The sequence below is a fragment of the Tenebrio molitor genome, chromosome 6, assembly GCF_963966145.1.
Source record: "Tenebrio molitor chromosome 6, icTenMoli1.1, whole genome shotgun sequence".
In the NCBI taxonomy this organism is placed as follows: domain Eukaryota; kingdom Metazoa; phylum Arthropoda; class Insecta; order Coleoptera; family Tenebrionidae; genus Tenebrio; species Tenebrio molitor.
The window spans coordinates 20,168,702-20,196,612 of NC_091051.1; the positions used below are offsets into that span (position 1 = coordinate 20,168,702).

At 32.9% G+C, this 27,911-nt stretch overlaps 4 protein-coding genes and 1 long non-coding RNA gene across 7 annotated transcripts in view; 2 read left to right on the forward strand and 3 right to left on the reverse strand.

The window, feature by feature from the left end:
* The window catches only part of LOC138133438 (neuroglobin-like), a 145,169-nt gene that overhangs the window by 15,792 nt on the left and 101,466 nt on the right, over positions 1 to 27,911 (forward strand). The window contains exons 1-2 of one of the 2 annotated variants that reach the window (XM_069051355.1): positions 7,224 to 7,241; positions 9,379 to 9,785. In XM_069051355.1, coding sequence (XP_068907456.1) covers positions 9,595 to 9,785 — 191 coding nt within the window. In that variant the 5' untranslated portion in view covers positions 7,224 to 7,241; positions 9,379 to 9,594. Of the gene's footprint in view, positions 1 to 7,223; positions 7,242 to 9,378; positions 9,786 to 27,911 lie in introns of those variants that run through there. The other variant, XM_069051354.1, reaches the window with a different exon arrangement.
* Positions 12,453 to 15,119, reverse strand: LOC138133836 (uncharacterized). Its single transcript, XM_069051799.1, has 5 exons — positions 14,235 to 15,119; positions 13,880 to 14,164; positions 13,620 to 13,827; positions 13,207 to 13,565; positions 12,453 to 13,146 (listed from the first exon to the last, which is right to left on the reverse strand). The coding sequence occupies exons 1-5, from the start codon at positions 14,346 to 14,348 to the stop codon at positions 12,658 to 12,660; spliced, it is 1,455 nt and encodes a 484-aa protein (XP_068907900.1). The 5' UTR covers positions 14,349 to 15,119; the 3' UTR covers positions 12,453 to 12,657.
* LOC138133477 (uncharacterized) lies at positions 21,441 to 23,363 on the reverse strand. Its single transcript, XM_069051412.1, has 2 exons — positions 23,251 to 23,363; positions 21,441 to 23,195 (listed from the first exon to the last, which is right to left on the reverse strand). The coding sequence occupies exons 1-2, from the start codon at positions 23,315 to 23,317 to the stop codon at positions 22,513 to 22,515; spliced, it is 750 nt and encodes a 249-aa protein (XP_068907513.1). The 5' UTR covers positions 23,318 to 23,363; the 3' UTR covers positions 21,441 to 22,512.
* On the reverse strand, positions 24,382 to 25,340 carry LOC138133819 (uncharacterized). Its single transcript, XR_011160533.1, has 3 exons — positions 25,213 to 25,340; positions 25,124 to 25,159; positions 24,382 to 25,073 (listed from the first exon to the last, which is right to left on the reverse strand). It is a non-coding gene; the product is annotated as an uncharacterized lncRNA (long non-coding RNA).
* Positions 25,416 to 26,603, forward strand: LOC138133818 (circumsporozoite protein-like). 2 transcript variants are annotated; one of them, XM_069051777.1, is made up of 2 exons: positions 25,416 to 25,539; positions 25,587 to 26,603. In XM_069051777.1, exons 1-2 carry the CDS (start codon positions 25,470 to 25,472, stop codon positions 26,162 to 26,164), a joined length of 648 nt encoding a protein of 215 aa, XP_068907878.1. In that variant the 5' UTR covers positions 25,416 to 25,469; the 3' UTR covers positions 26,165 to 26,603. The 2 variants fall into 2 exon arrangements, with proteins under 2 accessions (XP_068907878.1, XP_068907879.1); XM_069051778.1 differs by having other exon boundaries at positions 25,467 to 25,539; positions 25,593 to 26,603.

Below are 27,911 nucleotides of genomic sequence, written 5' to 3' on the forward strand. Positions count from 1 at the left end.
TAGCAAGTTAATAAGTACTAATATTTACGTATGAACGTGTCAAAAACTCTTTTTTAGTGATCATACAATTCAAATAAATTACATTGCAACCTCCATCCCATTGTACCACTTGCATAATCAGTATTTATGGTTGGCAGTGGTGAATATGAAGAAACATGTGTGGCTGTATCAACTTTTAATTTCAACTTTTTTATATATCTTGTCGACAATTATTTTGGGAGCGGAAATGCTCACGCGAGGAAATTATTATCGATAGTTTGCCATGCAGGACTATTTCTGAAAGATTGCTGCCAAAATCAGTAGCGAATATTCATGCACTAGTACGATAATTGAATACGAATTAAATTTTTTGAACGAATTAGTAACTGAAATAAAGTGATGTATTTAAATTAAAAAATTAACTGAAAAATACGGTAAAAATGCTTTAATTTAAATTATGCATATTTTAATTGTTCCGTAATTAGAATAGTAATATTCGCTGAAACAGACAAGTTAATTTCATTAAGTCCATTTTAATTATTCGAAGTAGAAAAATGAATGCGAAATGACCCGACAGGACGAGAATAATTTTCCACCAAGAGATTGGTACGTTCAAGGGTTGAAACCGAATTCACGCAAGCAGTAATAGCTTGCGGCTGCAAAATCCAGCCAACGAAGGAAGAAAAAATGTATTAAAAAAATCTTTACGGACAAAGCACTGCGAGGACGAAACAATCTAATACGGCGAAGGGATATAAGGGATTAGGAAAAGATAAATCAATAAACGACACACAAGACCAGCAAGCCTCGCCTCCAATTTCCTCATTTTCTCTCGAAAGCCCCTCCAAAGCCTCTGCACTCGCAATTGATTAAATCACAACAGTAAAATAATTTATGGACAAGAAGAGTTCCACAGCTCAGCTTTAAATGCAACGATGCTTCGTTACGTCTCTATCTCGTTTCAGTAAAACCGACAGACTGAAGGAGCTTTTTCAGCTCAATTTCAGTTCCACGAGCTGAAACAAATAGACTGGCCGTCAATCATTTCGATGTTTATCGATTTGGGTTTCAGTGAAATTTACGGAATTTTACGAATAGAAATTTTTTTCATATCTTGATTTATCTAAAATGTTACAGAGAGATATAGTTCTGGATTTTTATGAAAATTCAGAATTTTGAACGTTATTGGAGATTGAGCAAAAGCAGGCTATTTCGAAATTTAATTGCCTTGCTAAATTGTCTATATTCTGCAATTAAAGTATTCTAAAATGTGATGATTATTCTTACTTTATCATTTGTTGAAAGTAATTATGATTTCACAAGAATATCGAAAAGATAAATGTAAAACTCGCATGTTTTTATTTACCTGCTTTGTAATTGGAACAAAACAATGTATGACCTTGCTTTTACTTTATTTTGATTTGTTAGATATTAATTTTTATTAAAAAAATGAAAATGTATCTGAAACAGTTGTCAATTTTTTGTCTATACAAACGTAAGAACGAAACACTTCTGACATGTTCCACGTTGTGTAAATACTGCTCCATCACACATCAATCACCGACAGTTTACATTCGTTTAGGCGTCCTCGAAAATCGTGAAAAACATTTCAGGATTCGCTTCATCAGACTTGAAGTAAGTGGCGACCTGTCTAGGCAAGGAACCCGAAAGAATGACAAATTTAGTTCTAATTACATTGAACTCGCAGACTTGTCAGATGAAAGTCGCTTTTTCAGAGCTCCGATTTTTGCATCTAAAGTCGAGAAACGACTAGTAAGAGACTTCAAGAGATTTATTACAAGAACGGATGTCGGTGTTTTTGTGAAAAATGTTGCAGCCCGGCTACATAAAGAATTGTTTCGTTTGGTGGAGAATTAGTTAAACTGTTTTTCGGTGAGCGAAAAATTTAAATTTGAAACATTTTCACCAATAAATGATTGAGTAAGTGATTGAAAGTTTTGTTTGTACGAGTATGTCATTGTTTACCCTTATGTGAAGTAGAGATTGTTTAAAAGGTCAATGAATAGAGTTTAAAAAATCTCAGTCGTTTTAACATTTCCGCAGCTTTTACAGGCTATTGAAGATGTTCTGTTTTTTCTGTACTTTTAATACTAGAGTTAATTTTTTTTTATTTGTAACTAATAGTTTAACACTTTGTTGATTTGAAGTAAACAACTAAATATGTAAACAAGAACTGTCTTTTTGATTACACTATTTCAATAAAACGTTCGCTTTAAATGTACCTATGAGTTTCGTGCTTTTCTTGGATCCTTTTCTTGGTTGAAGAAAAAATAGTAAGTATTCGAATTAAAAGTGACTTTTATTGACTTGCAGTTATTGCAGTAGCTCGGCTACCCTACGCTTCGCCTCACTATGCAAACGAATTACCCGTCAAAAAAAGTACCATTTTAATCCTAATACGGTTGGCTTCAAAAAAAACGGGAACTGTCAGAAAAAGTTCTGTCAAATTTTATTAAATTTTTATAGTTTGAAACGGTCTTTTAGAATTTAGGTTAAAAAACCACACTTATGTGTTAGAAATGTCAGTTATGCAAATACAAATACTACTGTCAAACAGACACAAATTGACATAAATTGACAAATTAAATTTCCAATTCACATTAGGTCAAATTTCATTTTCCGTTTTTTCTGAAGTCAACTCTAACACAATCTACTATTTCTTCTCGCCAACCATAATCTCTAGATTAAACCTGAAAAATTGTCCTAGACAATTTTTAGGGAACTTACTGAATTACGAATATAATAATATTTTTTTGCTCGACACTGTCAGAATTTGAGAATTTTCTCCTGTGTGAACGGATTTTGATAAATGTCACAACTTGTCAAAACGAAACGTCAACCTAATTTTAAAGATTTTAAGCGATTTGGAGCCTTTAAGGGGCTCGTCGAACAACAAAACGTTGTATTCAATTCGTTCGTGTGTAAATTGGGCCTTTTTTTGGCACGAGTGGGCCATTTTAAAACGCGAGTGAAACGATTTTTATCTTTGAATGTGTGGCATTTCTGAGTATGAATGAACACATTCGCTAATCCCGCATGAAACTTAAAATGTTTAAAATCATATATTTTTAACAATTCAACGATAATTGCTTATTGCCACGTGGAGAAGAATTAAGCACAAAATATTGACTAGAAAATTGTGAATACTTTACCATACTATGCGACTGAAAAATAAGCATTTTGAGCCAACACAAGCTGCCCTTGCAAATTTGTATCCGTTTGGATGAATTAATATTTTCATATTAAATTAACAGAAAAAGTAGTACTCGGAAAGCGTTGAATTCGAACTGGCCATAGAGATGAAGAGTTAAAAGTTAGTAAAGGTCATGTTGGTAAGATTCTCGAGGCTCGACGATCTCGAATATTCAGTAACAGCTGAAAGGTACCGGAACAACATTCTTGATGTTTCCATCAGTCAACTCCACGATGATAATTGACTCATGGGCATTTTCAACAAGACGGGGCTACAGCCCATACTGCACGAGGTACTGTTCGTTATTTGCGGCAATTTTTTGACGATAGGTTGATCAATCGAAATCTCTGCCCTGCAAGAAAGTCAGATCTTACACCGTTTGATTATTACCTGTTTCCTCATTTAAAAAACACCGCTTTCAAGGAACCTGTCCACACAATTGATGATTTGAAAATTTGAATTAGGGAAGAATGCGAGCGACTTACTACTGAGACATTGGGTGCTTTTGAGAACATGAAAAGGCGTGTTACAATGTGCATCGGAGCTCAAGGCTATCATTTTCAACACTTGCTCTAGAGTAATTTAAAACACATTGGGCCGTATCACGACACCCTTATTAAATTTAATCATGACTCTAATTACCTTGGTGACGAACTCATCTCTTTCTGTCAGGTTATAATTGCATAAATCTATATCGTTTTATGTTTACTTTAATCACGACTCTAGTTAACGGCAATTTTAATAACGGTGTCGTGATACGGCCCATTATTGTTAATCGTTGTTTATTTATTTATTGTTATTACATTACTTGTTTACGCATATTTGCGTTGATTTATTTGTTGCTTTGGGTACATAACCTAACTTTAATCCGTTACCTATACGACGAAGACGAACGGTACCTCTAGCGGGATAGAACGGCGCGGGCCGTCCGCGACGGCAGTGTCGAATGAATCGTAGGAAAAGAGCCGTTTTCAAGCTTTTACTGAAATTGTCATTTTATGACAGATATTTAAAATTATTATAGTGATAATCACATTTAAGCCTGAATTATTCAAGTTAAACTATGGCCCGGTTGTATGAAGCTTAGTTAACATCAGCTTAGTTAACAACGCGTCAAGTCGGAAATCCGCCCATTTGATTGGCTGATTCAAATAAAATGTTAAATATCCTCCAATCAGATCGCTTGACATTATGTTAACTTTAACAACAACTTGACGTCGCTTTATACAACCGGGCCAATATGTTTTTAATGCTTTTGAAACATTCGGTATTATACTGTCCACATTGTAAAACGTGTTGCATAGATAGTTCAGTTTAAAAGAAATCAATCATCCACCATACAGACCCTGCTTTTTTTGAAAGACTAGTTACTGGATCGAAGATTTTCAACTGAAAAATCTGAGTCTGTTTGCAACAATTTCGCGATTCTTCTGAATAGTAGATCCTAAAACTAAAAAATTGAAAGTAAATATCAAAAATCATAAAACTTCCCATAAGGATCTAGGTTTGCTTTAGATAGTCTTCGTATCTAATGTGGTTTATGAAGCAATTTTACGTTAATTCAAATGTTTTCTTCGATCTGAAATTTAATATTTTTTTCCCTACCAGTTAGAAATGTAGGCTGTGGATACCTCATTTGAGGTGAGAAAATTCAACTTTCTCGCTAAGGTAAGAAAGTCAATCATGAAATGTTTATGGTAAAACTGTACCAAAATACAAATGTCAAAAGTGTCAAAAGTGAAATAAGTTATGGATAAATGAAAGCCAATTCAATAAAGCAAGTTGGTAGATCAATCATATAATCTGGAAAATAAACAGATAAGCTAGGTAGGTAGATTACTTTACCCTGTTTATATCAAATTTTCGAACAAACGTCAAATCTTCAAATTCGATGACAAGTTAATTAAACAAATAACCCAGCCTACTATTCAATTCTCAAAATTTTCGTTTTAATCAGGAATATAACCATCTTTTTTTGACTTTTTTCAACGAAGTTGTGCCGGTAGGGAAAAAAATAGTATTCAAACCTTGTTAAGAAAGTGCCCTTGCAGACCTTAGGCACTTACAAACTTCGCCTACGGCTCGGTTTATAATCTTTGCCTGCGGTCTGCAAAAAAGCACTTTCTTACCTTGGTTTGAAATATACTATTTTGTTTACAAAAGTTTACAAAATCGGAATTTTTGCATTGGTTCAATGGAATAGAGTTACATAAAGTTAACAAATCAAAAGTTTTATTGAAGGAAATACAACTCTGTACAAAATAGATGTGTTAGAAAATACAAGTTTGCTGTCATAAAGCCTAATTAGAAGTAATTTGCTGGAGAACTTCCATGAAAACTTTTGCAAGTTGCTTGTTAGTGGACACGCAGCTTAACGATATTTTCAGTTTGACTGTTTACACAGCAGAGGGTCGAATTAGAAGCGGGCAATCTGTATTTATAACGGAACATGTTGATTCAATGTAAACATTACCTACGCTCCAAGTACCATCGTGTTTGCACAAACGATCGACGAAAATAAATTCAGATGAACGCGTTTTAATTTGCAGGTAAATAGTGCGAAGGAAATGGGAGATTGGATTGAGAATTAAACCGGGGGTAGAAAATCCGAAACTGGCTGCTGCAGCTTTCCGGTTGGTCACGAATGCGCGCTTGTTGCGTTTTCGACGCACTTTTTCATTGTTTATTTGAACATCTAGCGTGTTGTAAAACGGCAAACTGAAGCGTGTCTGTAAGAATTTATCGTTCGTGGACTGAATTCGCCCAAGTTTTATGAGTACTGAACGTAAATGAGATGTTGCGTGCTAGAACTACTTAAAAATGGTAAATGAAATGAGTACGGTTGGAATCAAAAGTGGGATCGGTCATAAATCATTATGAAATTAACTTGATGAAAGTTTTAAATTGGTAATCAATAAAAATTTAGACATTTTTAGGGGTAATTGGTTTAAACCAAAAATCAATAATAAATTATGGCCTTTGCTTAATATACCTACATCTTTTTCGAAACTGAATAACAACGTTTGACCGTCAACTATAACCGTATCAAAACATTAGTTATTGGTATCACAAGGCCAGAAACTGTTATTTTGAAAGTGCCGGCACGGTTTGTGGTCCGAGGCGTGAGCCGATGCCCTAAGTGCAAATATCAGGGGATAGGGAATTTATTTTTCTTCCAGTGGTAACGTCAAGGATCCAAGAAGCGACTGTAATTCCACAAAAGTCAATCAATGTTTCTAACATTCCAAACCTGTAAACAAATTCTTCTGCTATACACAATGTCAGCTTGTGATAAAGTATACAAATTTGCCCAACATCAATATTTCACACTTAAAAAATTGTACAAAAATTCCACATGTCATTGATATTCAGTGCCACCAACCTAAAAATTTTCATAAAAATATTCCTGTTTCGATTTTCTTGCCTAGGCATGGAATTCACTGTTTCAGGAATATTTAGGCGAATGAAAACTCAGTAAATTTAGACGGAGGCCGGAAAAAACCGTTCACTCCTTGTTCTGTTACAAAATTGTTGGATATCTTGTTCTTATTCTGATTTAAAGTGCGTCCACGCTTATCACACGTAATACACATAACTTCCGCTGTATAATATACCTTCCAATTATCATGCAAATATTGCACGTGAATAATAAAATATTGACCCACAAAATTTATTTTGCAGCAGACTTCCACGGTACAGATTTTCTCGGATTAAAATTTAATTGAGTTAATTGAAACTTTTGCCACGTCACATTTTGTAATTAAACTTTGTTACCTACTTGTTATGCGAGGCAATAACTTTTTTCGAATTTCCGTTGCGTCAAAATGACGTCACATAACTAATTAAAGATGTACTGCAAAGGCTAATTATAATGTTCATTTGCTATACACAAGGTATCACGCCTTTTACGTCATTTATGTGTTAATTGAGAAGTTATCTTCATTAGATTATAGTTCTGCGGCTTGAACAAAAATGTTTTCTAGCTAGATTTAAGTACACTTTTGTTCTTAGATGTTATAAGTGTTAAATTTGTGATGTGTCAAATATGGTCAGTGAGTTTTAATTCCTTTTCATACTTGGTAAATGTTTATATATAAATATTTCGGTAATAGTCTGCTAAAAAGTCACTTTTAAAAATTTGTTGAGAATTACTGCAAAGAAACATTATGTGTCATGAATACTAAACATCTTATTTCGTGTCAACTGTTTGTATTTTTCTCCACAAAAACAAAAACGTGCTATATTGTCAGATTCCTGTGCATATTGCATGCAGACATGATATAGTCCTTCGTGTTCTTGGTGACAATTATAGTACAATTACATATTTGCAAATGAATTTAATTAAAAATTCGGAAACTCGCCTCATTATGAATACAAGTTTAATTACACAATTTCATTCCAGAAAACGTAACAGATTCTATTAGCGTATTGAATAAAATTATTACATTATTTTTTCCTTGAGCATCGTTACACTATTATTCCTAGAGCAAGAGCCCATATCTCCACTCACTGCTTTAGCAGCATCTTGACTCTGTAGCCAAGTAATAAATTCAAGATGAATCCATTCTCTTTCAAAAAAATTTGCCACAAAGTTCACTTGTCTTTCTGCTCTAATGTCAAAATTTTGGGTAGCTTACACTATCGTGCAATAGTTATTTCATATTTGTATCACAAGGCCAGAAACTGCATATTTGCGAGCATGAGTACGGTTTGTAGTACGAGGCGCCGCCGAGTCTTAAGCCGCCTTTACACCAAGGCAACAATTGGCAACATGTTGCCGGCAACATTTTTTAGTAATGACCGGCAACATTACTAAAAAATGTTGCAGGCAACATGTTGGCAATTGTTGCCTTGGTGTAAGGCTGCCTTTACAAGTACCAATGCTCGCAAAATATGTAGTTTCTGGACGTATGATATACAAAGTGTCTATAAACGAATATATAACAAGAGTCATGTGGAATTCAAATATACATATTTTATTTTTGCCGCTTTGTAGCATATTGCGGTACCAAATAGAAAAACAGAGGTTATGTAAGTCCATTAATGACAGGTTTTTAATAAAGACTGTTGTAAGATGAAAAGTAATTAGAATATAGAAAAACTGAAGAAAATCACAAACAAAACAAACTAACACGTTTAAAAGTGCATCGCAAGATACTCCAATTTCACGTGACTTACAGGATCGTCGACAGCAGATGTGGCAGCTTCAGCAAGTGATTGTTATGCGTTAAAGCGTGTTACTTCACGCCAATGTCGTGGTGCGCGTGTTTACACTTATGAAAGCTCATTTTATCTAACTGAATCAGCACCTTATCGTTCTGACCTGGTCTAAAAAATATCATATCTATGAGAAAAAGAAATTAAGATCGGTACAAAAAATATAGTCTGTGGTTATCGAGTGAATAAACGGAACAAACGGTGATTTGCAAACAGAATTCGGTTCACGTTTCATTATTATGTTTTAATTCATATTATTATACAATTGATCATTGTATTCATTTTGTACGAAATGACGTCAGCAATGGATTGAGTTTTCTTATTATTTTGTTCGCGTATGCAAGAATTTTCTATTTGGACGAAAGGAAGTACCGTGCATTGAAAAAAATCAAAAATGGAACAATTTGAATTGCAGTTGCAACATAATAACATTCTGAATCCTGTTGAACTCCAATGAATCACACGAACGTGTCACTCTCACACTAAACAGCTTCATTTGTTCCTTTTCGAAACCCAACATGGCCGCCGTACGCACGCGACTCCACCAGACAAGTTGTAAGCGTGCACAAAATTTTAATTGGAAAGCTTCGACAATTCAGTTATATGAAACGTGAAAAGCCATTAACAAGAGCTACTGAAACGAAGGCAGTTACCGAGAACCGAATTTCAACCGTTTCAGCAGTTACAAATTAGTTCACCTATTTCGCTTTAATTGAACGTAATTTGGTCAGTCTAAACAAAATCTGGATGTGAAAAGGTCGCTTTTTAACTGAAAGGAGAGCATTTTCAGGATCCGTATTGATCAGATTTGTGTTTACGCATTTTTACGATTGCTGAATCGGAAGGAAAAACACTTTTTGCCGGTTTAAGGAAAGATAGAGAATGTTCTTTGGAGTATTAGTTGAATCAGTTCCATTCCATTATCCTTTTGGTGTCCTGTAAATAATCTAATCAATTGTTCATTTCAGCCGTTGCCTTATTAAACGAACAATAAGCAATCGATAAAAGGTGTGTCAAGGGGAATAACTAATATACCGTGTAAATACAAAATTAACACCATTGTGCTAATAACACTAGTAGTGTTGTGATGAAAAGGCAGTGTTGTGGAATCGATAAACGTGGTGCATCGTTATAACACCTGATCGAGTGTCATTGATAGTGCAATTAGTGTAGGGGACGGTACAATGGGGTGTGAGTTGGGCAAGTTAGCCTCTAGTGGTGGTTCGGGTAATAACCGGAAACCGGACGAGGCTGCTCCACCTGCGACTGTTGACCCGAGACTGCCTCTTACTGCCAAACAGAAGTACAATATGCTTGCCTCCTGGAAAGGAATCAGCAGAGCCATGGAGTCGACAGGAGTCTGCATGTTCCTAAAGTGAGTACATTTTTGATTGATATTTGTTTTAAAATCTAAATAGGAAACGATAAACCCTCACTAATAACGAATTTTTACTTTGTTAAATAGAAATTTAACATTATATCATATACCTACCTACATTTTATTATTCTTTTATTATGGTTGGTGCGTAAGGAAAATTAAACCGGTTAATGAAATTTTGACGTTAAGCTACGTTGGCTACTTTTTCTTTATACAAAGTAGGTATCTATACACGAACGTACCTATATCAAGAAATTTGTGGAGTTCGAATATACAGGGTGTCCCAAAAATAGCGTACAAACTACTTACTACCGTATCTAGGACGTTTAAATGAACATGAAAAAAATATGGAAAAAATGTTTCCGTCAAAAAAATCAATTATTTTTATTATTATTATTAACGAAAATACAACGTAAACAAAGATATATTCATACATCATTACCTTGCAATGTTACCGTAGAGGATTTAAAATAATTTTTTCAATTTCTAAAGCTTCTAAATTCTTTATTATTCAGGATTAGATATTGGTAGTGAGTGATCTTGTACTTTGTGATAATATGTACGATTAGACGTAGCTGTCATGACAATTTCATACATATATTTCAAAATAATTGACCTGTTAAGTGCCACTTTCAAAGACAGCCAAATCAGCAAATAAGTCCAATAGAATTTTTTAACATTTTTCTGGCGTTTACGGTAATATCTTCTACAGCGTAATGCACCGTTAGTACGCCATTTTTGGGACACCTGTATTTGATAATTATACAGGTCGCTAAAAAGTATGGATACAGCTAAATATTTTCAGAACGGTTTAGCAGAGATCGTTGAAATTCGGCACATAGTTAGAAGTGTTGAAATTCTATCATTTGACATTTTTTGAATTTTCTAAAATCATTTATTTTGAAGATACAAAACTAACTTGATTTTTGTTTAAATGGCACGTGAGTATTTTTTTGTGAATTCAGTGATGTAACACATGCATATCTTATTTAAACCGAAACCTTATAAAAAATTATTGAATCAATAAAATTTGAAAAAATCTAACCTTGGAAATGTTGTCTTTATCTATCGTTAGTTCTTTGCCATTTGTATTTTGACCAAAAATAAATAAAAGTTAATAATAAGTGTAAAAATTAGACATTTAACCGAGACATAATACATTTTAATAAAAAAAAATAAAATGTTTAAACGCAAAATACATTATTATGGCGGCGATGTGGGTGTGTTACATCACTGAATTCACAAAAAAATACTCTTTTCAAAAATATTAAATTTTACCCCCCTTGCCATTTAAAAAAAATCAAGTTAGCCTTATATCTTCAGAATAACAGGTTAGAAAATTGAAAAAAATGTCAGATGATAGAATTTAAACTGTGTGCCAAATTTCAATGAGTTCTGGTAAACCGTTCTAAAAATATTTAGCTGTATCCATACTTTTTAGCGACCCTGTATATTTGAGGTTATGTAAGTCCATTAATGACAGGTTTTTCTTTCTTCACATTAAAAGAAATTTCTGTTAGATACAGTACCCACCACATGCCATATTTTATTTCCTTTTTATTACAGTCTGAAATCTTACTAAATTTTAATACACATCATAAGATTAGTGTTTAAAGCTGTTGTCTGCAGAATATAATACGGGGTCATTATAAATTATTGTAGTCCAAGTTGGTGTAAAACTGAATGTAAAATTTATGGTTGCCGCACCATACATACAAAAATGATCAAAATAATGTGAATAAATGAATACACACTGTTCACATACAGGAGTTAAATTGGTTGCAAAACAACTCAATATTTTTAAATTCAATTGCTAGTTTAAAAAGAAATAAAAAAGATTCGTATTTCCGCACTTTTCACCTAAAAAATGAGTGACAGTGACAAAAATTGACAGTTCACAGCGAAGCGGCAAACATTTCATAATATGGGCATGGCTTGCTTTGACTACAATCATTTATGTGTAATGATCCTGTATAAACACTTTCAGTTAGTACCATTGCGATCAAAACATTTTGGACACTAATGTCATCGTGCTGTCATACATTCTAAAACGACCCTTATGTATTAATAACCTCAATTTTGATTGTGTCAATTTTGAAAATGTGAATGTCAGATTTACCTAGAAAATATTCAAAAAGTTGTAAAAATCAGACAAATGGAATAGAACGAGGTTTTAATTAATAAAAAATATAAAACAAATACCCAAATGTACTCACATATTATGTAAAAAAATTATATTTTAAACCGGTGTCAAATTGACAACAATTTCATATTTCATGTGACAGTTTCAATAAAGCATGATTTAGAGTAATTTTTTTAATGTGACAGAAGTTTGATGTCCAAAATTGTATGATCCTAATAGTACTATGCCAGCGAATAAATTTCGGACATCAATTTCATTGTCATTAGTTGTAAAATACCCTTTACATATTAATAACCCTATTTTCCACAGTTGTCACTTTGTCACAATTCACATGTTCAGATTCAATTAATCTGACGTTACTTTGAAGTATTGAGAAAATCATTTTAATATGTCAGAAATTATGACAATAAAGCCTAGACTACATTTCATTTTTCCAAATGACAGCAAATTTGGTGTCCGAAATTTATTCGCTGCCATAGTAATACTTAGGGCCCGGATTTTAGGCAATTAAAAAGTCGGAAATAGGTGCCTAAAATAGTCCCTTAAACTACTGCAAATAGTCCCTTAAAAACTGAAAATAAGCCATACTAGGTCCTTAAAGTTGTGGTTAATTAAATTAAAAAATGTGTTTTTAAAGTTTTAAGTAGGTACACACAACAAGATATTTACTAATTATTTTTTATTAATTAATATACAATACTACAAGTTTGTTAGTTATTTACATTGTTACGTATTTACATTGCATACAAGATATTGCTCTAAATTTTCTACTTTAAAACATTGTCGGTTATCCACCAAAATGGACTTATATTTTGAAAAACTTCTTTCTACCTCGCAAGAGGTAATGGGCGCAAATTTGTAATAAATTTCTTCCATTTTGGTGTCATGTTCCGGCACATCTTCACCTCTAAAAATTCTTGCCAATTCTAGAAGAAATTTGTATCCAGGATTTTTTTCAGTAACATCTTCAAGTTTTTTTAATGCTACTGCTGCTACAGGGCCTGGAGATTTTTTTAGGGAGGTAAATACGTTTTCAACAATTTTGATTGAATCGGTTAAAGGTAACCCATTTTTTTCCAATTGAGTAATACTTTCGCAGATTATTTTAAAATTACTGCGAACATAAATTAATTGGTTTTTTATTCCGGGTTTCTTCATTATAGACTGTGCTTTTTGAATAGCAACAGCAGAACTTCCATCAAAGGACATGACAACCTGTGAGTAGTTAAAAACAGTTTAACAATCAATTAATTTGCTTATCTTTTATATACTTACTTCTTTAATGGAATCAAAGTGTTCGCTGTAAAACATAGCAGCCTGAAGCCATGTTCCCCATCGTGTTAAAATTGGCTGTGGAGGCAGTGGCATTTCTTTTAGTTTTTCTTTGTACATTTCAACTCTCAAAGGTGCCTTAACGAAAATTTTTTTCACGTTCGAAATTAAATTATCCACATCTTCATATTGATAGCGAATTTTTTCAGCCACTAGATTTAAAGCATGCGCTAAGCATGTGACATGCACAATTTTTGGATAAAACACCTTAAAGTGTCTACCAGATTTTATCATATATGGTGCTCCATCCGTTACAAACAAAAGAAACTTTTCAGCAACAACTCTGGTACTCCACAAGATTTCTACGCATAGAAATTTTAAATCAAAATAAATTTAAAAAAGTGAAAAACCCTTACCTAAAGATTGATTTACGAATCTAGCTATTGTCTCATGATTTGTTCTTTCTAATTGTTTAGACGCCAAAAGATAAGATTTTCCAGGTTCATCTTCTGAAAGTTTCCCAACCAGACAATTCGCCACATATCGCCCAAGTGCATCTGTTGTTTCGTCAACTGAAACCCATATGTTAAAAGGATCCAGCTCATTCCGAATGCGGTCAATAGTCTAAAAGTGAAAATAATTTTAAATTAAATATTAAAAGATAGTATGTTCATACATCTTTGTAGCATTTTGGTAAATAATTTTTCCGTAAAGTAGACTCATCCGGAATTTTTCTACCACAATATTTTGTCAGAAAATTCTGAAACGCAGGATTTTGTAGTTTGTGCCATGGTATATTGGCAGCTAAAAAGACGTTACAAAGTTCCATATTGAATGTACTATTTGCCGATTCCTCCAAGTTCTGTGTCAGCAACGTTTGCCGAAGCGGTGTCATAATGTTCTCTTTATGGATGGCCGTTTGCTCATGCTGTTGCAAGTGACATTTTTTTTCGCATATAAACTACAAAAAATAAAATTTTCAAATAAGTAAAAAATATAAAATGACATATTTTTAATTATGCTTAACTTACCAGTTTACCACAAGCTTTACAAAACATTTCTCGGGTTGATTTTATTTCATATAAATCTTTCTTGCTTGTCCACTGTAATATTTTTTCGCGTAAACTAATTTTTTGTTTCGGCATTATGTTCACTTTAAACAGGTTCACAAGAAACACGACCACTGCACGGAGATAAAGTAAACGAGAAATGACAAATTTGTAATGCTTATATTTACGTCTCCCACCAAATTTCAGAGGAGATGGTTAATTTTATATTTCTTAAATTTTTAGAAAATGACACCCTTAAGGTTTCTCTTATTGTTTCACTTCGGGATTTTAATTTTCGTTTTTATGGCAAGGACCATTTTATAAACGTTAAAGCTTCTAACAATACCTAAGTATCAGAAAACATTAGACCGCGTATACCTGCACCCCTTCGAACAGAGGCAAACAGATAAACTCTGTAATTTATGCCAGTCCAGTCTAATGGTTTGTGGTACTTAGGTATTGTCGGAGTATTTACCGCTGACATCATGGTCCCAACCGTAAAAGCGAAAAAGTAATTCCTGTATTGTACTGCACTTTGTACATTTCAGTAATTACATCTCCTTAAATTTTAAAATCATAAAGCATTGTAAATTTTATTGAGGTACCACTTTTACATTTTCAATACCGTAAACTTCCCAGAATTCGAAAATTGGGAAAAAACCGCAAAAATGAAATTGATTTTTGGTCATTTTAGGCATGTTCAGGCAGTTAAAAGGTAAAATAGGTATTTAAAGGGCATTTTAGGCCGAATAGGCAGAATCAAATATGGCTCTAATTACTCTAATTAAGCCAGAAATCATTTATAGACAAGTTTCATACATGTGCCTTAAAAAATAAAAATAGTCCATTTTGCCTAAAATCCGGGCCCTAGATACTCAACAGACTAACAATTCACATTTTTATTATAAACTATCAAAACATAACTTCAGCAGACTCCTTGCAATGAAGATTTGGGGTTATTAAAACAAACACATTTTGGGAGTATATGTTTTCTTATTTGCTGTTGACATCTGATCTGACGGCTTCAACGGTTCAACATAGTTTGACAGAATACAATTATTGTGCAGCACAATTCCACAGGACTATTGATATACGTTCTTTTATAGACACGTTGTATAAACTATTGGCTGATTCAAAATTATTGTAGATAAATATGGCTACTATGTACGGACACTGATGTGGCAACTGTGTAGGTAGGATAGAGTTGACATTTCTTTGACAGTTCATAGGCGCGCAATTTTGAAAATTGTCAAGTCAATGTGCAATGGTTTAAAAAAAATCAAATGTACGCATATGAAATGCCATACAAATGTCAACTTTACCCCATCCACACAGTTGCCACATACATTTTCGCACATAGTTGCCATATTTATCCACAATCATGTTGAATCACTCAATAAGTACGTAAAAATTAAATGACTAGAATTAATGATAAGGGTGTTTTACGTTCGTTCATTTGACTACTGTTTATTTTATTTAGCTGAAAATACGCACATTTAAAAAAATAAGGTTAACCTCTCCGAGAATTCAAATTTTGAAAATCTGGATTTCATCAAAGTAGGACAAATTTTTACACTCGTTTTGAAGTACCAGAGACTCTATTTTGATAGTTGCAATTAAACAGAGTTTCACTAAAGTAATTTGTAAAATTCATTTCCAAAATGATAGGTGAAACGACTTGTAAAAGATAAGAAAAACTCTCGATTTAAATTTTCATTTTCTGAGGGTCAGCCCTGCTTGGTTAAAGACTAATTTCTAACATAATTTTAGTTTTGAAAAATCAAGTATGCCTTAGAAATTTTCAAAAAAATTTTTTTTTTCTGTAGAGTAAAGTGCCTTTTATGTGACAAACAAAAAAAATTTAAGAAAAGTTGTTTATGATTTTTCATTTTTTTAATGTTTATTTCACAAATCAAAATTATACGGACCTAAGATTTTGATTTCAAGCAACTCTTTTAAATAACTTTTTGACGTATTTACCTTTAGTCTACAGAAAAATAGGTTTTTTTTGAAAATTTCTAAGGCATACTTGACTTTTCAAAACTAAAATTATGTTAAAAATTAGCCTTTATTAACCCAAAAATGAAAATTTAAATCGAGAATTTTTTATGTTTTACAAGAGTCGTTTCACCTGTCCGGGGACACACTGTATACAACGAGTAAACAATTTTCACCTTCCAAACTGTAACTTGTGCATGTGCTTTTTTTAAATATTTATAGACAAGATTGTATAACCCAATTAGTGGAGTAACGTTAGGTTTTTATTTCGGAACCGGTAGCAAGAGCTCGGATTTGAACGAAATGTTTTTAATGTGTTATAAATAAAACATATTAAAACCTTTATAGGTTAAAAATTGCCGCTCATTGTTTGTTTCATTAATTTATTGTTTATTTATAAGAACTGAAATTTTCCAGTTAGACATCGTTATTTTCGCAAGAAAAATACTAGAGAACAATATAGAATGACTTTGGGAAGAGTATATTGTTGTATTGAAACTTGTTTGGAATGAATTGTATGTGGAAAAAGAAGAACAATAGGCAGATGTTCGGTAGCCCGGTGTTGACCGGCTGAGATAGAAACACGTTCAGTTTGTCTTCTAGAGTCGCATAGTTAGCATTTTTTGAAGAAAATATATAATTATTTTTAATGGTTTTTGACAAAAAAGTGTTTAGTAATACCATGCGATCGAAAATTTAAAAAAAATCCAGAGGTCCGTGAGTAATACGCTTCAGTTGGCAACACGTAAAAATGTAATTCAAATATCATCAGATGTCATTACAATGGAGAACTGTCATTATTAATTATTGACTATTAAAATTGCTATTGCAATATGTTCACTTCAGAGCAAAGAATCTTCATTGTGCAGTGTTACTTCAGAAACGGCGAATCGCCCCCTATTCAACACCTCTAGTTTTCGAGGAATTTCAACAAAAGTTTCCGGACTTTCAAGGCACTTACAGTGGAGAGTAAAAAAAACCAGACATAATATTTGACATAACAGTCATAAGTGTGAAACCGCCCTTCCTACATTTAAACTTATTTAGACTGATTGTGACAGTTTAGTTAATAACTGTGCTACAATCGTGTCAAAAATAAATTACTGTCTAGGATTTAGGGATATTCGATACTAGGTTGCCATAAATTTGGTTAGGTTGGGGGCTATGTGGTTTCTGGTGGCAGACAAAAGATATCTCAAAAATGTAAGGCTGTGGCTAATTCCTTGTCACAGTTGCAAATTAATGACTAATGCCTCGCTAAGTGATAGATGATTTTTCGTTTCACAATCAATTTTGGTTTCTGTCGACATATTTAATTGAACTTAATCCCTCAATTCATAGTAACCAACCTTAGGCATTCAAAATTACTTCTGAAAATTCTAGTTACACAACATGAAAAACGTTATTTCTCTAAAAATTCGAAATATAGGGAGTAATTTATTTTTGACAAGGTAGTAGGTACAGTCGATGGACAAATAAAACTGGGACAAAAATGACAATCACATAAGTCAAAATTTACAAATTTGCATCGTTTAATTACGGCTTTATCACAAATAGGTTAACTTTGGTATGACATGTTATATAGACACTGACAAATATATTGACAATTCAATGGTCTGACTTACATAGATTAAATTTATGTGTCCCAGTTTTATTTGTCCACCGACCGTACGTCTGATCAATTCTTCAAATGTTCCAGTTGTCATAAACTGTCACATTGAAAATAAAGAATGGGTTATATTGAATTTTTGAATATGTCACAATTTTGATATCCGTTTTTTTTACTCCCAACTGTACCAACAACTTGCCTTGATTATTTTGTTTTTCCATTCCTGAAAAACAACGTGTTCAAAAATAGGCCACTGTAATTGCCCACCATCAACAATTTTAGATGAAAATGACATAGAAGAGGATGAAACCGAGGAACATATTTAATTTTTATAATACACTCTTAATACATTTTTACTTACCAATACCCGTCACAATGATCGTTTGAAGAGTTCTACTCACTTTGAATTTTAAGTAATTCATTGTCTTAGAATTTTTTTTTGGTATCATGTTGTATTGGTAGGTGCTATTTAAGTTATTCTTTGCTAAAGAATATCCGACAAACAAAACGTTAAACACAGGAAATAAGATTTTAATGAAAAATGATAAAAGTTATTTTTTAGAAAAAAAATATATGTTATAAAAAATTGTGAAATTTTGAACAGTATTTTGAATTAGTATCTCGTATTATCAAATTAAAAATTTTAACACGTAAAACAACCGACAAAAACACGACATGGAAGTAGCGCAAACTTTTCAATAATTTATTTAAACAAAACAATTCGGTTGCCATGGTGATCATAGCACTCCCGATCTTTGAAAATATCCCAATTTAACTATTATAAAAAAAATAAGCACAAATATAATTTCAAGATTATTTATTAAAGAAATCATAATGAGTCGCTTTTTGTGTCGGTGAGTGTATTTCCCACTACAAAATGTAATTATGTATTCGTTTCGAAAAAAATATGCATTATAATCTGCGCTTTGGTTGAAACGCGTGTAAAAACACTTAATTTTAAATTTCAAACAGTGTACATATTTTCAAACCAACCGGTAGCTATGTAATTCAGACCACTTTAAAATACCGAACACAGTTTGTAATTCCAAATCAAAATTTTGCTCGAAAACCTTTTTATTAGGAGTTCCTCAAGTACGAGTAACTAAAGAGTGTAAAATTTTCTAACGAAAAAATAAATAATTAATAATATAGGATTGCCTTGTTGTCTGTACTTCGTAATGAGCGAACAAACTCCGACGTGGATATTATGTAAAAAGTAGCCATATAGCAAAATAAATGACAATATAAAAAAATAATACTTTCAAAGGAATTATCAATACTTGGTAGAAATATCCGTAATGATAAATATGTACATTCGGCCTTGATGCCGTGCTCTCTTTTATAAATAACTTATGTAACCACATTTCTATGTCTCAGTGACAACAACGCAGAATTTCAAAATAACTAATTTCCAACTACGAATATTTTCCAGAGTATACTCAAAATATAGGGCTTTAATATGCCTCTGACGGCCCGATTAATAAAACGATAATATTCACCAAAATGCAGGGAGCGGCATTGTGTAGCTGTATTTCTCAAAGTATTACGATTAAATCTGAATTTACTAAGAACGCTCCCTGCAGATAAGGGATTGAAAATTCGTTCGAAGTTTCTACCCGATTTAACAAGAATTATGAATGAGACAAAAATGACCCTCATGGTAAAATATTTTTAAGGTAAAATTATAATGAAACGGTAGGTACTACCATCTTCATCTGGTGTCCCTTCGGTGAAGAATTGAATATTATCGGTTTATTAGTCGGGCGTTTAGAGTCAGTTTAAAGTCCTATATTTCATTTCTTCTAGTTGATCTAACCATAAGATGCTAAACTTGGCATATCATCTATGTTTTCCTGAATCAGTTTTAATACGTTAAAGAAAAATAAAAGATTATTATTTTATAGAAATTATAATTAGGTATATTATAGAATTGAAATTATAGAATAGAATCAACAAATTATTTTTTCTTCAAACGTCCGTAAATTATGATATTATCCTGCTGCATTGATAATGTTAAAGTGTCACTTCATTGTCATGGCATCTAACGAGCTGACGAGCGGCAGATAAAGTTATTATCTCCGCTGAGGGCGTCCGTGAAGTTATTATCTCCGCTGATGAGCGGCAGTAAAGTAAACTAGCTAAATCATTTGAAATTCCTACCTGGTTTCTTAACAAGTCTTAAATAATTTGTTATGAAGGTTTGAAGAAAAAACAGTATATGTTATTCGGAGCAAAAATGGTTTTATGTGCTTTGGCTGGTTTGTCTGCGTCACTGCGTTCGGCAGCCAATCTACCAGCCGCAGCACATAAAACTTCATTTTTGCTCCTCATAACATAATATACTATTTTATGTCAACAAACTAAAACAAGAAATTAAAATAACGTACAAAATAATAAAAACAAACAATTCAAATAAATATCCTAATTGATTCCCATCTCTTCTTGATTATATGTTAATCGTTTTTAAAACTGAGAACGAAAATTTTGGAAACTTTCGAACTACATTAACCTGATTTGGATTTCATCCCGAATCCTTTCTTTCAGTGGCTCAATTGTACTGTCCGATTGAAATAAACCTTGTTTTTGATATAACCCTATAAAAAATCTAGTAGGGTAAGGGTAAGATACAGCCCAGGAAACTCAATAAATCCACTTGCACCAATTATTATTTATGCACTGGTTTAGAAGGTTTTATAGTTTGAAAAATGTAGACGTCAAAACTACTGATATTAAAAAACCGAAATCCAGCCAATGGGACCATCATTTTCTTATCACATAAAATTAAAATTTCATACCCATCTTGTTTTATTTTTTAAATTTTCCAATCAATATCGCTAAAGCCATCAATCTAAATTACGGAAACAGGCTGAAGAATTAAATATTGAGCTATATTTCTTTGAAAAAATGTTATTTTATGTTAAATTTTAATAAATGATTATATATTTAATTGACTTGTATGAGTTCTTTTTAAAAAGCTCAAAGGAAAAGAAAATATTTCGATCATTACAAACTTTCGGCGCTTACTATACAGGGTGAAATCGATATACATTAAAATAATAAAACCCTGGGATTTTTAGACCAATTGTGAAAATCACGTGTATTCAATTTTGCGCTACATCTCAGCATTGAGGGCAGAAATGCCATGTTTCGATTTCTTAGAGCTTTCAGAAGCGTCTCGTTCGGGATGGAATTAAGTCAAATTGAACTTTATGAATTTAAAATTTTTAACCACATTTTCGGTTGATACACTTATTGAAGATACTCTGCTTTACATATTATGATACATTACATATTATGATACATTTCAATTTCATCCTGTATATGTTTTGATTCATTGTTTTGGTAAAGCAGTGTTTGAGCATTACTTCGTCGAGGTGAAATTCTTATACATAATTTTTGCTTTTATCTTTACAAAGATGCAGCTTTTAAACTTTTTTTCTAACACTAATATCTTATACTGTTTCTGTGGTGCATTTGAGCTCACACCTTATGTTTCCCATAAAATACGCTTTTCTCTATAAGACACGTTGTCAATAGCAACGTATCTTATAGAGTCATAATGTCATAAAATACGCTCATACTTATGTGTATTCAAGTAACATTTTATTCATCATTTTTACACTAATTATCACAAAAGTGAAAAGTACAATTATTGAATTGGAACTGCCACATTAGCTTCGTGCTCTTGTTCCTCACATCTTCTTCTTTAACTTCTGCTGTTTCGTCCAATGCAAGTGCCCGGCTATCGAAAACTGGCAATCTTTACATTTTCTTCAAATGATTCTTGCCGTAATGTGAATGAACTTTTAATGAAGTTCTACACACTTACCCCATATCAAGAAAAGCCAAAATGACATCTTCCGTTACTTCCGTTATTGTTCCGGCCTTGAAACGAAACATACACCTTTTCGTATGCACTTTTAGACTTCATTGGTAACAAATTGCCCCTTTTTTCTTATTTCTTCTGGAACGTTTTGGCACATTTCAACGATGAAAATTGTTTTTTTCCAAATTTGTTGATATTATTACCATAGTACCCGCGGCAAACTTCGCGTTTTGTGTATTGTGACCATAGATTGTGACGCGCATCGAATAATTTCTGATAAGATCTTAGTGTTAGAAAAAATCTTGAAGACAAGGCGTGTTTTATAGTTTAAAAATCTCGGTCTATTAAATCCTCGCTCCCTGCGGTCGCTCTGATTTAAACTACGACCTCGATTTTTAAATCTTCTATAAAACACTTGTCTTAATAGCTATAAATGCCATTTTTTGTTGTGGTGTTTAAGATTTCATTTAAGGAATATTGTTCTATTTATTTTTAATTTAAAAGAAAATAGGTAATAAAACATAGTTACTTATATGCAATAAAAATGGACTTTTATGTCTACTTAAGTCCCTTACGTGACTATTAATCAAATTGTGTTCTGATAACCACTTCGAGAACCTCCATTACGGCAATAGCTTTCATTAAATAAAGTATATCACCTATAAAAGAAAGACAATTGCTATTTTATTACTAAAATAAAACCGTTTACGTTTGTTGTCAAGCAATTAAATCACTACAGCAATTAGAAAATTGCCATAAAATAAGAACTTAATCATTTGTTGGCCTTTTAACTGTAGGTATTTGAATTGTTTATTATAGTGCTCTTGTTAGTTATGCGAATTAATTTTTTCCAAATGCTTCTCGAGATCCTTAAGGAAATATTTATTAATCTGCTTGGCGATCTGCATCAAATCCATCACCTCCTCCAAATTCTCCGGCACTATTTCCTTGTAATGAAGTAAACCCTTAATTAGTGGACACCGATCCGGGCCCGCTCGACACGACTCCTCTGCCATCTCCTTGAGATCGTCGAAAACGCCGTGAAAAATTTTAATCACCTCGTTCAGCACCGGTTTTAGCTTGGGGAAAATCAAGTCGTAATTATTTTCCCGTTTCAAGGCTCCTCGGATTACGCAACCGATATTCCCTTTGCAGGCTTCGAACAAATCCCTGTTTTTCAGGGCAACAGTTCCGATAATCGGACCCATAAGGCCGGGAAGATTTCTCTTCACCTCCTCTAACCGCTTCTGCATAGCTTTTACGGTTAACGTTACATCTTTGGGCATGTGCACCTTCTCAGGTTTAAACGCGTCGATGGTGTTTGAAAAGAGGTCATGGACGGTGGGAACAAGGGCCTTGAGTTCGGGAAGAGGGTTGCGCAAGGGCGGCAAGGGACACTGTACGTAGTGTACGCAACTTTTTGTAGCTGTGTCATAGAATTTGGACAGAGGGCAGTCGCAGTCGGTGAAGGACGATAAGGTTATGCCTTCTCTGGGACAAGGAATGCAGTCTAAAAGAATCGTATCAAGCGAAAAATATGAAGATGTAACAAATATGGTACTTACATCCCTGTGTGTATTTAATTAACAGGGCGGCAACAACAATTACGCTAATCGAGATTCTAGGAAACATGTTTTTTAATGTTCTTCTGACGATTGCGTGAATTCTTATGAAACTTTTCTTTCTCCGAAAAATGTAAAACTCAACAGTTTATACTTGCGATAACAGCACGTACCATTTAATTAGTAGTGCAGTGTTAAATATTTTGACACGTTTTTAGTGACTTTACTCTGCGTTATCACAGGTTTTTTAATTTTACGCTTCTCCTAAATCTAAATACTAATTGCAATAATTAGAAATTGTAATGTTGAAGTAAATATGGTGCTTCATATCCGTATAGATTCTTTGTCATATCTGTCCTTGTTACAATGTTTAAACGTTTTCACTAATGTCTGAAATTAATAAATATCTTTTTGATTGATTCAGCTTCGTTATTTCTGTAAAGCAATGGTAAATTAATGATTTAACAAAATTTTAATAAAGAGTGTGGGGAATATTTTAAGAAGAAGAAGAAAGTTCTTCATTTTCATAATAAGGAAAAAATGAGTAACAAAAAAATCGAGCAAATTTATGCATAAGGAGAATCTTTATTTGGTACTGAAATATGTTTGTATTTTTATAAACGAAAATTGACACGTCCAAAGATGTTTTCACATATGTATTATATCCCAAGTGCAAAATTTTTTATCGTAAATTTTTTTGCTAATGAACGAAAACGTCCATAAATGAGGTCAGAAGACTCGACTTCGTCTCGTGCTCTTATTTGATAATAATTGGTCTTTTGACCGAATAATTTATGGATGTTTGAGTTCATTAGCAAAAAAATTGCCGATATTAAAATTTTGCACGAGGGGTATACGGCTGATTATTTCCTGAATAGAATGAAGAAACCAAACCGATTATTTCCAATCCTATTTATTCAAAATGATTTTTTTTTTAATCAGGTACCGACATTTTTTATCAGATTATTGCACAGTGTGCATTTTAGAGAAATTTTATCGGGTTGTATTTTGTTTTCTCGTTTTGATTCGTCAATATTTGTCACGCAATTGGTTGCTAAACACATGAAGGAAATAATCGAAAAAAAAATTGTTTCATTTTTAATGAATTTATTCCATACTTTTGCTGTTCACTGTATAATATAAGTTACGAGTAGTAATAATAGTCCATTTACAAGATCAGTGAAATGTTTGCGTTTCGAAGGAAATATCTATTTTGTTTGTAAGCATATTATGAAGAAGTCAACATTTTTATTCCCGACAGAAAATATTGTCAGTAAATGTGAGGACTAATTATATAAACTCCTTTAAAAATTAAAATATACTCTTTAAATACATTTTATTCTTGAGATACTCTGATAAAATCAGACAAATTAGGTGTTTTTTCTTAATGAAATGTGTATTTTATATTTGTCTAGTTAAGACGATCCTCAGTCGATTTTTCAAGTAAGATACTAACCATTTTTTTATTTATTAACTAATATCTCATATATTTTGCAATAGTTATACATTTAATTACGTTACCAATCAATAAAAATATATGTAATGCAACAATGTTACAAAATCTTGGTTTCAATTTAATTGTAAATAGCTTTAAGAGCTAGCTGAAATTCTGATTAATAGCTGTACTATTAGCTACGTCAGCTGCATAAAGAGTTATCCGAAAAATGTTTTTCGTAATTCGCGCACGATTGGTACATAAAGTAAATTTACAATTGGTATAAAGGATAAAATTTCTTCAATGTAAATCATAAAGATCTTATTGATGAGCCGTTCCAGTGAGATTGCTATCCCTTTCAGTCGCATTTCATACTGTTGAGCAGGTGAAACTAGAAATTGTTTTAATAGCAAACACATCACTTTGTTAGTTAGATCTTACTTTTTGGTTTGTGCGATTTTGATTTTTTCGAGCCTCCTAAAAACCAAAAATATCAGACATCCGCTTAATAATTCCTTCTGTACACATACCTTGAACAAAGTGTCCACTGAAAATTATCATAACAAAAATAAGTAAAATACAATGTTTATAACGTGCAAACATCTTGCCGAATTTTCTTTGTGAATGTGGTTAAAATTCGTTCCAGGTGGGATTGCGGATTACGCATGAAACTAGGATTATGACCGGTTCTAATCCAGACAATAAGTGATCAACACGTTCCTTCAAAATAAAATATAAATCTAGCTTAACCTTCCAATATTATAAATAAGTCGATGGGTCTAAAGTCATGTACCTGCCGATGGCAAAACTTTTGATCTCGATTTCTGTAGCTATAGCTCTGATTGGTTTTTGTTATGGTGAGTCCCATCATAAATTATTCGAGTCCTGTTGAGGCAAATTTTAGGACAAGTACCACAAGTAGATTCTGAATCAGTTGGAGAGCAAGCAGAGGGAGCTGCGGGTAACGCAGAGGGAGCTGCGGGTAACGCAGAGGGAGCTGCGGGTAACGCAGAGGGAGCTGCGGGTAACGCAGAGGGAGCTGCGGCTAACGCAGAGGGAGCTGCGGGTGACGCAGAGGGAGCTGCGGGTGACGCAGAGGGATCCGCAACTGCGGCGGCTGCAGGAGATGGAGATGCTGCGCCAGCCGGAGTTGATGGTGGAGGTGCAGGGGACGCAGCAGATGGAGGAGCTGTAGCAGCCGCAGGGGACGATGCAGCAGCTACAGCGAATGAACCAGCTGCGACAGCTGCAGGTGATGCAGGGGTTGCAGCAGAAGAATCACCTATTCCATCCACTTTACCTTTCCCTTTGAAGCAACTGAAAGCTGTGCTGGGTGTCATTCTTCCAGGCCTGAATGTTCCAGCACCGATAATACCTATAATTTTTTACATACTCCTTAAAGGACTACTTACACCTGGAATTAACCTCGGTGTTTTATCCTTTCTTCTTGCAGTACATTTCTGTTCAAAGTTATCTACGTAAATGTGAACAAAATTAAATAATGAGTACAGAGTAAATTTCTTATACTATGTGTTTAGTTTATTAGAAAATTTATTAAAAGTGATGAACTAAATTTAATTGTAAAAATGTTAGTGCTTATTCACAATGGACATAAGACATAAGAAATACATAAGAGATACCTAAGAATAATTTGTAAATTTCGGCAATTGGAAAATAATTTTTGTGTCCATATAACTCGAATATGATTCTCCATGCATTTTTGTACACAACAATAATGTTTACTGAGGTCACTTCTCATAAGTTACGTAAAAATTAATAGTAAATACACTGCATGTATCATGAATTTCTTATGCATTATGTCAGGCTTATGTCTATTGTGAATAAGCACTTATCTATTTTGACTGTTATTTGAATAATAGATATATTCATGTGATTTTTTTAATTGCTTTCATCTGTGGCTGCTCTAGCAAAAATGCGATCCACTTTATGAAGTAAAATAAAAATTTAAAGGTAATTTTACTATACGAGAGTGATTCATCATTTTTCATTATTTTACTATTCCTGTCGTAGGATAATTTGATGAAAGATTTTCTCTTTTAGACTAAAGAATTTATTCTTGAATTAGTTCTATTTAATAATTTATTAATGAAGTCCAAATAGAGAAAATAGCATGTTACACTCGTTTCACAAGACATATTGTCGAACTCGTTCCTTTAGAGCATTCCTCGCTGCGCTGGTCATGTTCTAAACCTTCTCGTTCGACAATGACTCTCTTGTGCAACTCCTATTACAATATTCTATTATATATCGAAATAACAGACGGACACTCCAGTAATTGTATTTTTCTGTTTTGCATCCATAACAGATCTGTTACGATACCAAAAACAGTAGGTATCATAACGATAGCGATAGTACAATTTACGGTTATCATGTTGGTACTGCCAGACTCCTCTGCCAGAATCCTCTAAAGTCTAGAGTATTCTGGTAGCGTCAGCCAATACGCGCGAATATCCCAATGTCGATCATCATAAAATTCCCCAGAATTTTAAAATTTTTACTTTTGATTTTAAAACGGCTCAAAAGGTGCAAAATAGAAAATTGTTTTATGTGGATAGATTATTTAAAATGCTCGTATTTTGTCAAAGCCTAAAAACGTAATATTTAATAACAAATTGTACCAGTTATTTTCTTCATTTTTTGGAAGAAAAGTTTTCAGATTTATTAGATTAAAAAATAGAATACAGAAAACTGGTTCTTTTGTTTTTCATTTCTTGAATGAATATCTAGTATATTTTAAATCTTAACAGTGATTAACTCTTCCGTAACTAATTACACATTTACGTTGTGCAAGCACGTCCACATAATGCAGTTAACTACATTTCTCTGTTAAGACAGTCAGAGTATGATTAAATAAATATATCACACAAGGTGAGTGTTAAGTAACGGCAATTTGAAGTTATTTTCTTAAGCCAAACTTTGCATTTTTAGAATTATTGAAGTTACAAATGGATTTGAACAATAACCTAATACCTCCAACTTTTAGACGTTTAAACAGATTCCTCAACATCCTCATAATTATGCTAGAATACAGGATATTACCACTTCCAATCGTCAACATCCTTGTATTACCTCTTATAGCCTATCTAAGACATATACTTTTTGAAATATAGAAATTTTGTTTGTTTTCCAGTGGGGACACACAAATTCAACTGTCATTAAGAGTAGCAATCAAAGGATGTTTACCCCGTTGTAAAGATAAATCGGGGGT

What these genes read in the sequence shown, in the direction of transcription:
- LOC138133836 (XM_069051799.1), bottom strand. Translation starts at nt 14,348, where the DNA reads ATGCCGAAACAAAAAATTAGTTTACGCGAAAAAATATTACAGTGGACA. An exon ending in TACCAAAATGCTACAAAGAT is followed by an intron (nt 13,828 to 13,879) that starts GTATGAACATAC and finishes TTTCACTTTTAG; the next exon opens with ACTATTGACCGCATTCGGAA. An exon ending in ATTCGTAAATCAATCTTTAG is followed by an intron (nt 13,566 to 13,619) that starts GTAAGGGTTTTT and finishes TTCTATGCGTAG; the next exon opens with AAATCTTGTGGAGTACCAGA.
- LOC138133477 (XM_069051412.1), bottom strand. Translation starts at nt 23,317, where the DNA reads ATGTTTCCTAGAATCTCGATTAGCGTAATTGTTGTTGCCGCCCTGTTA. An exon ending in AATTAAATACACACAGGGAT is followed by an intron (nt 23,196 to 23,250) that starts GTAAGTACCATA and finishes CGATTCTTTTAG; the next exon opens with ACTGCATTCCTTGTCCCAGA.
- LOC138133818 (XM_069051777.1), top strand. Translation starts at nt 25,470, where the DNA reads ATGTACCTGCCGATGGCAAAACTTTTGATCTCGATTTCTGTAGCTATA. An exon ending in TCTGATTGGTTTTTGTTATG is followed by an intron (nt 25,540 to 25,586) that starts GTGAGTCCCATC and finishes GGCAAATTTTAG; the next exon opens with GACAAGTACCACAAGTAGAT.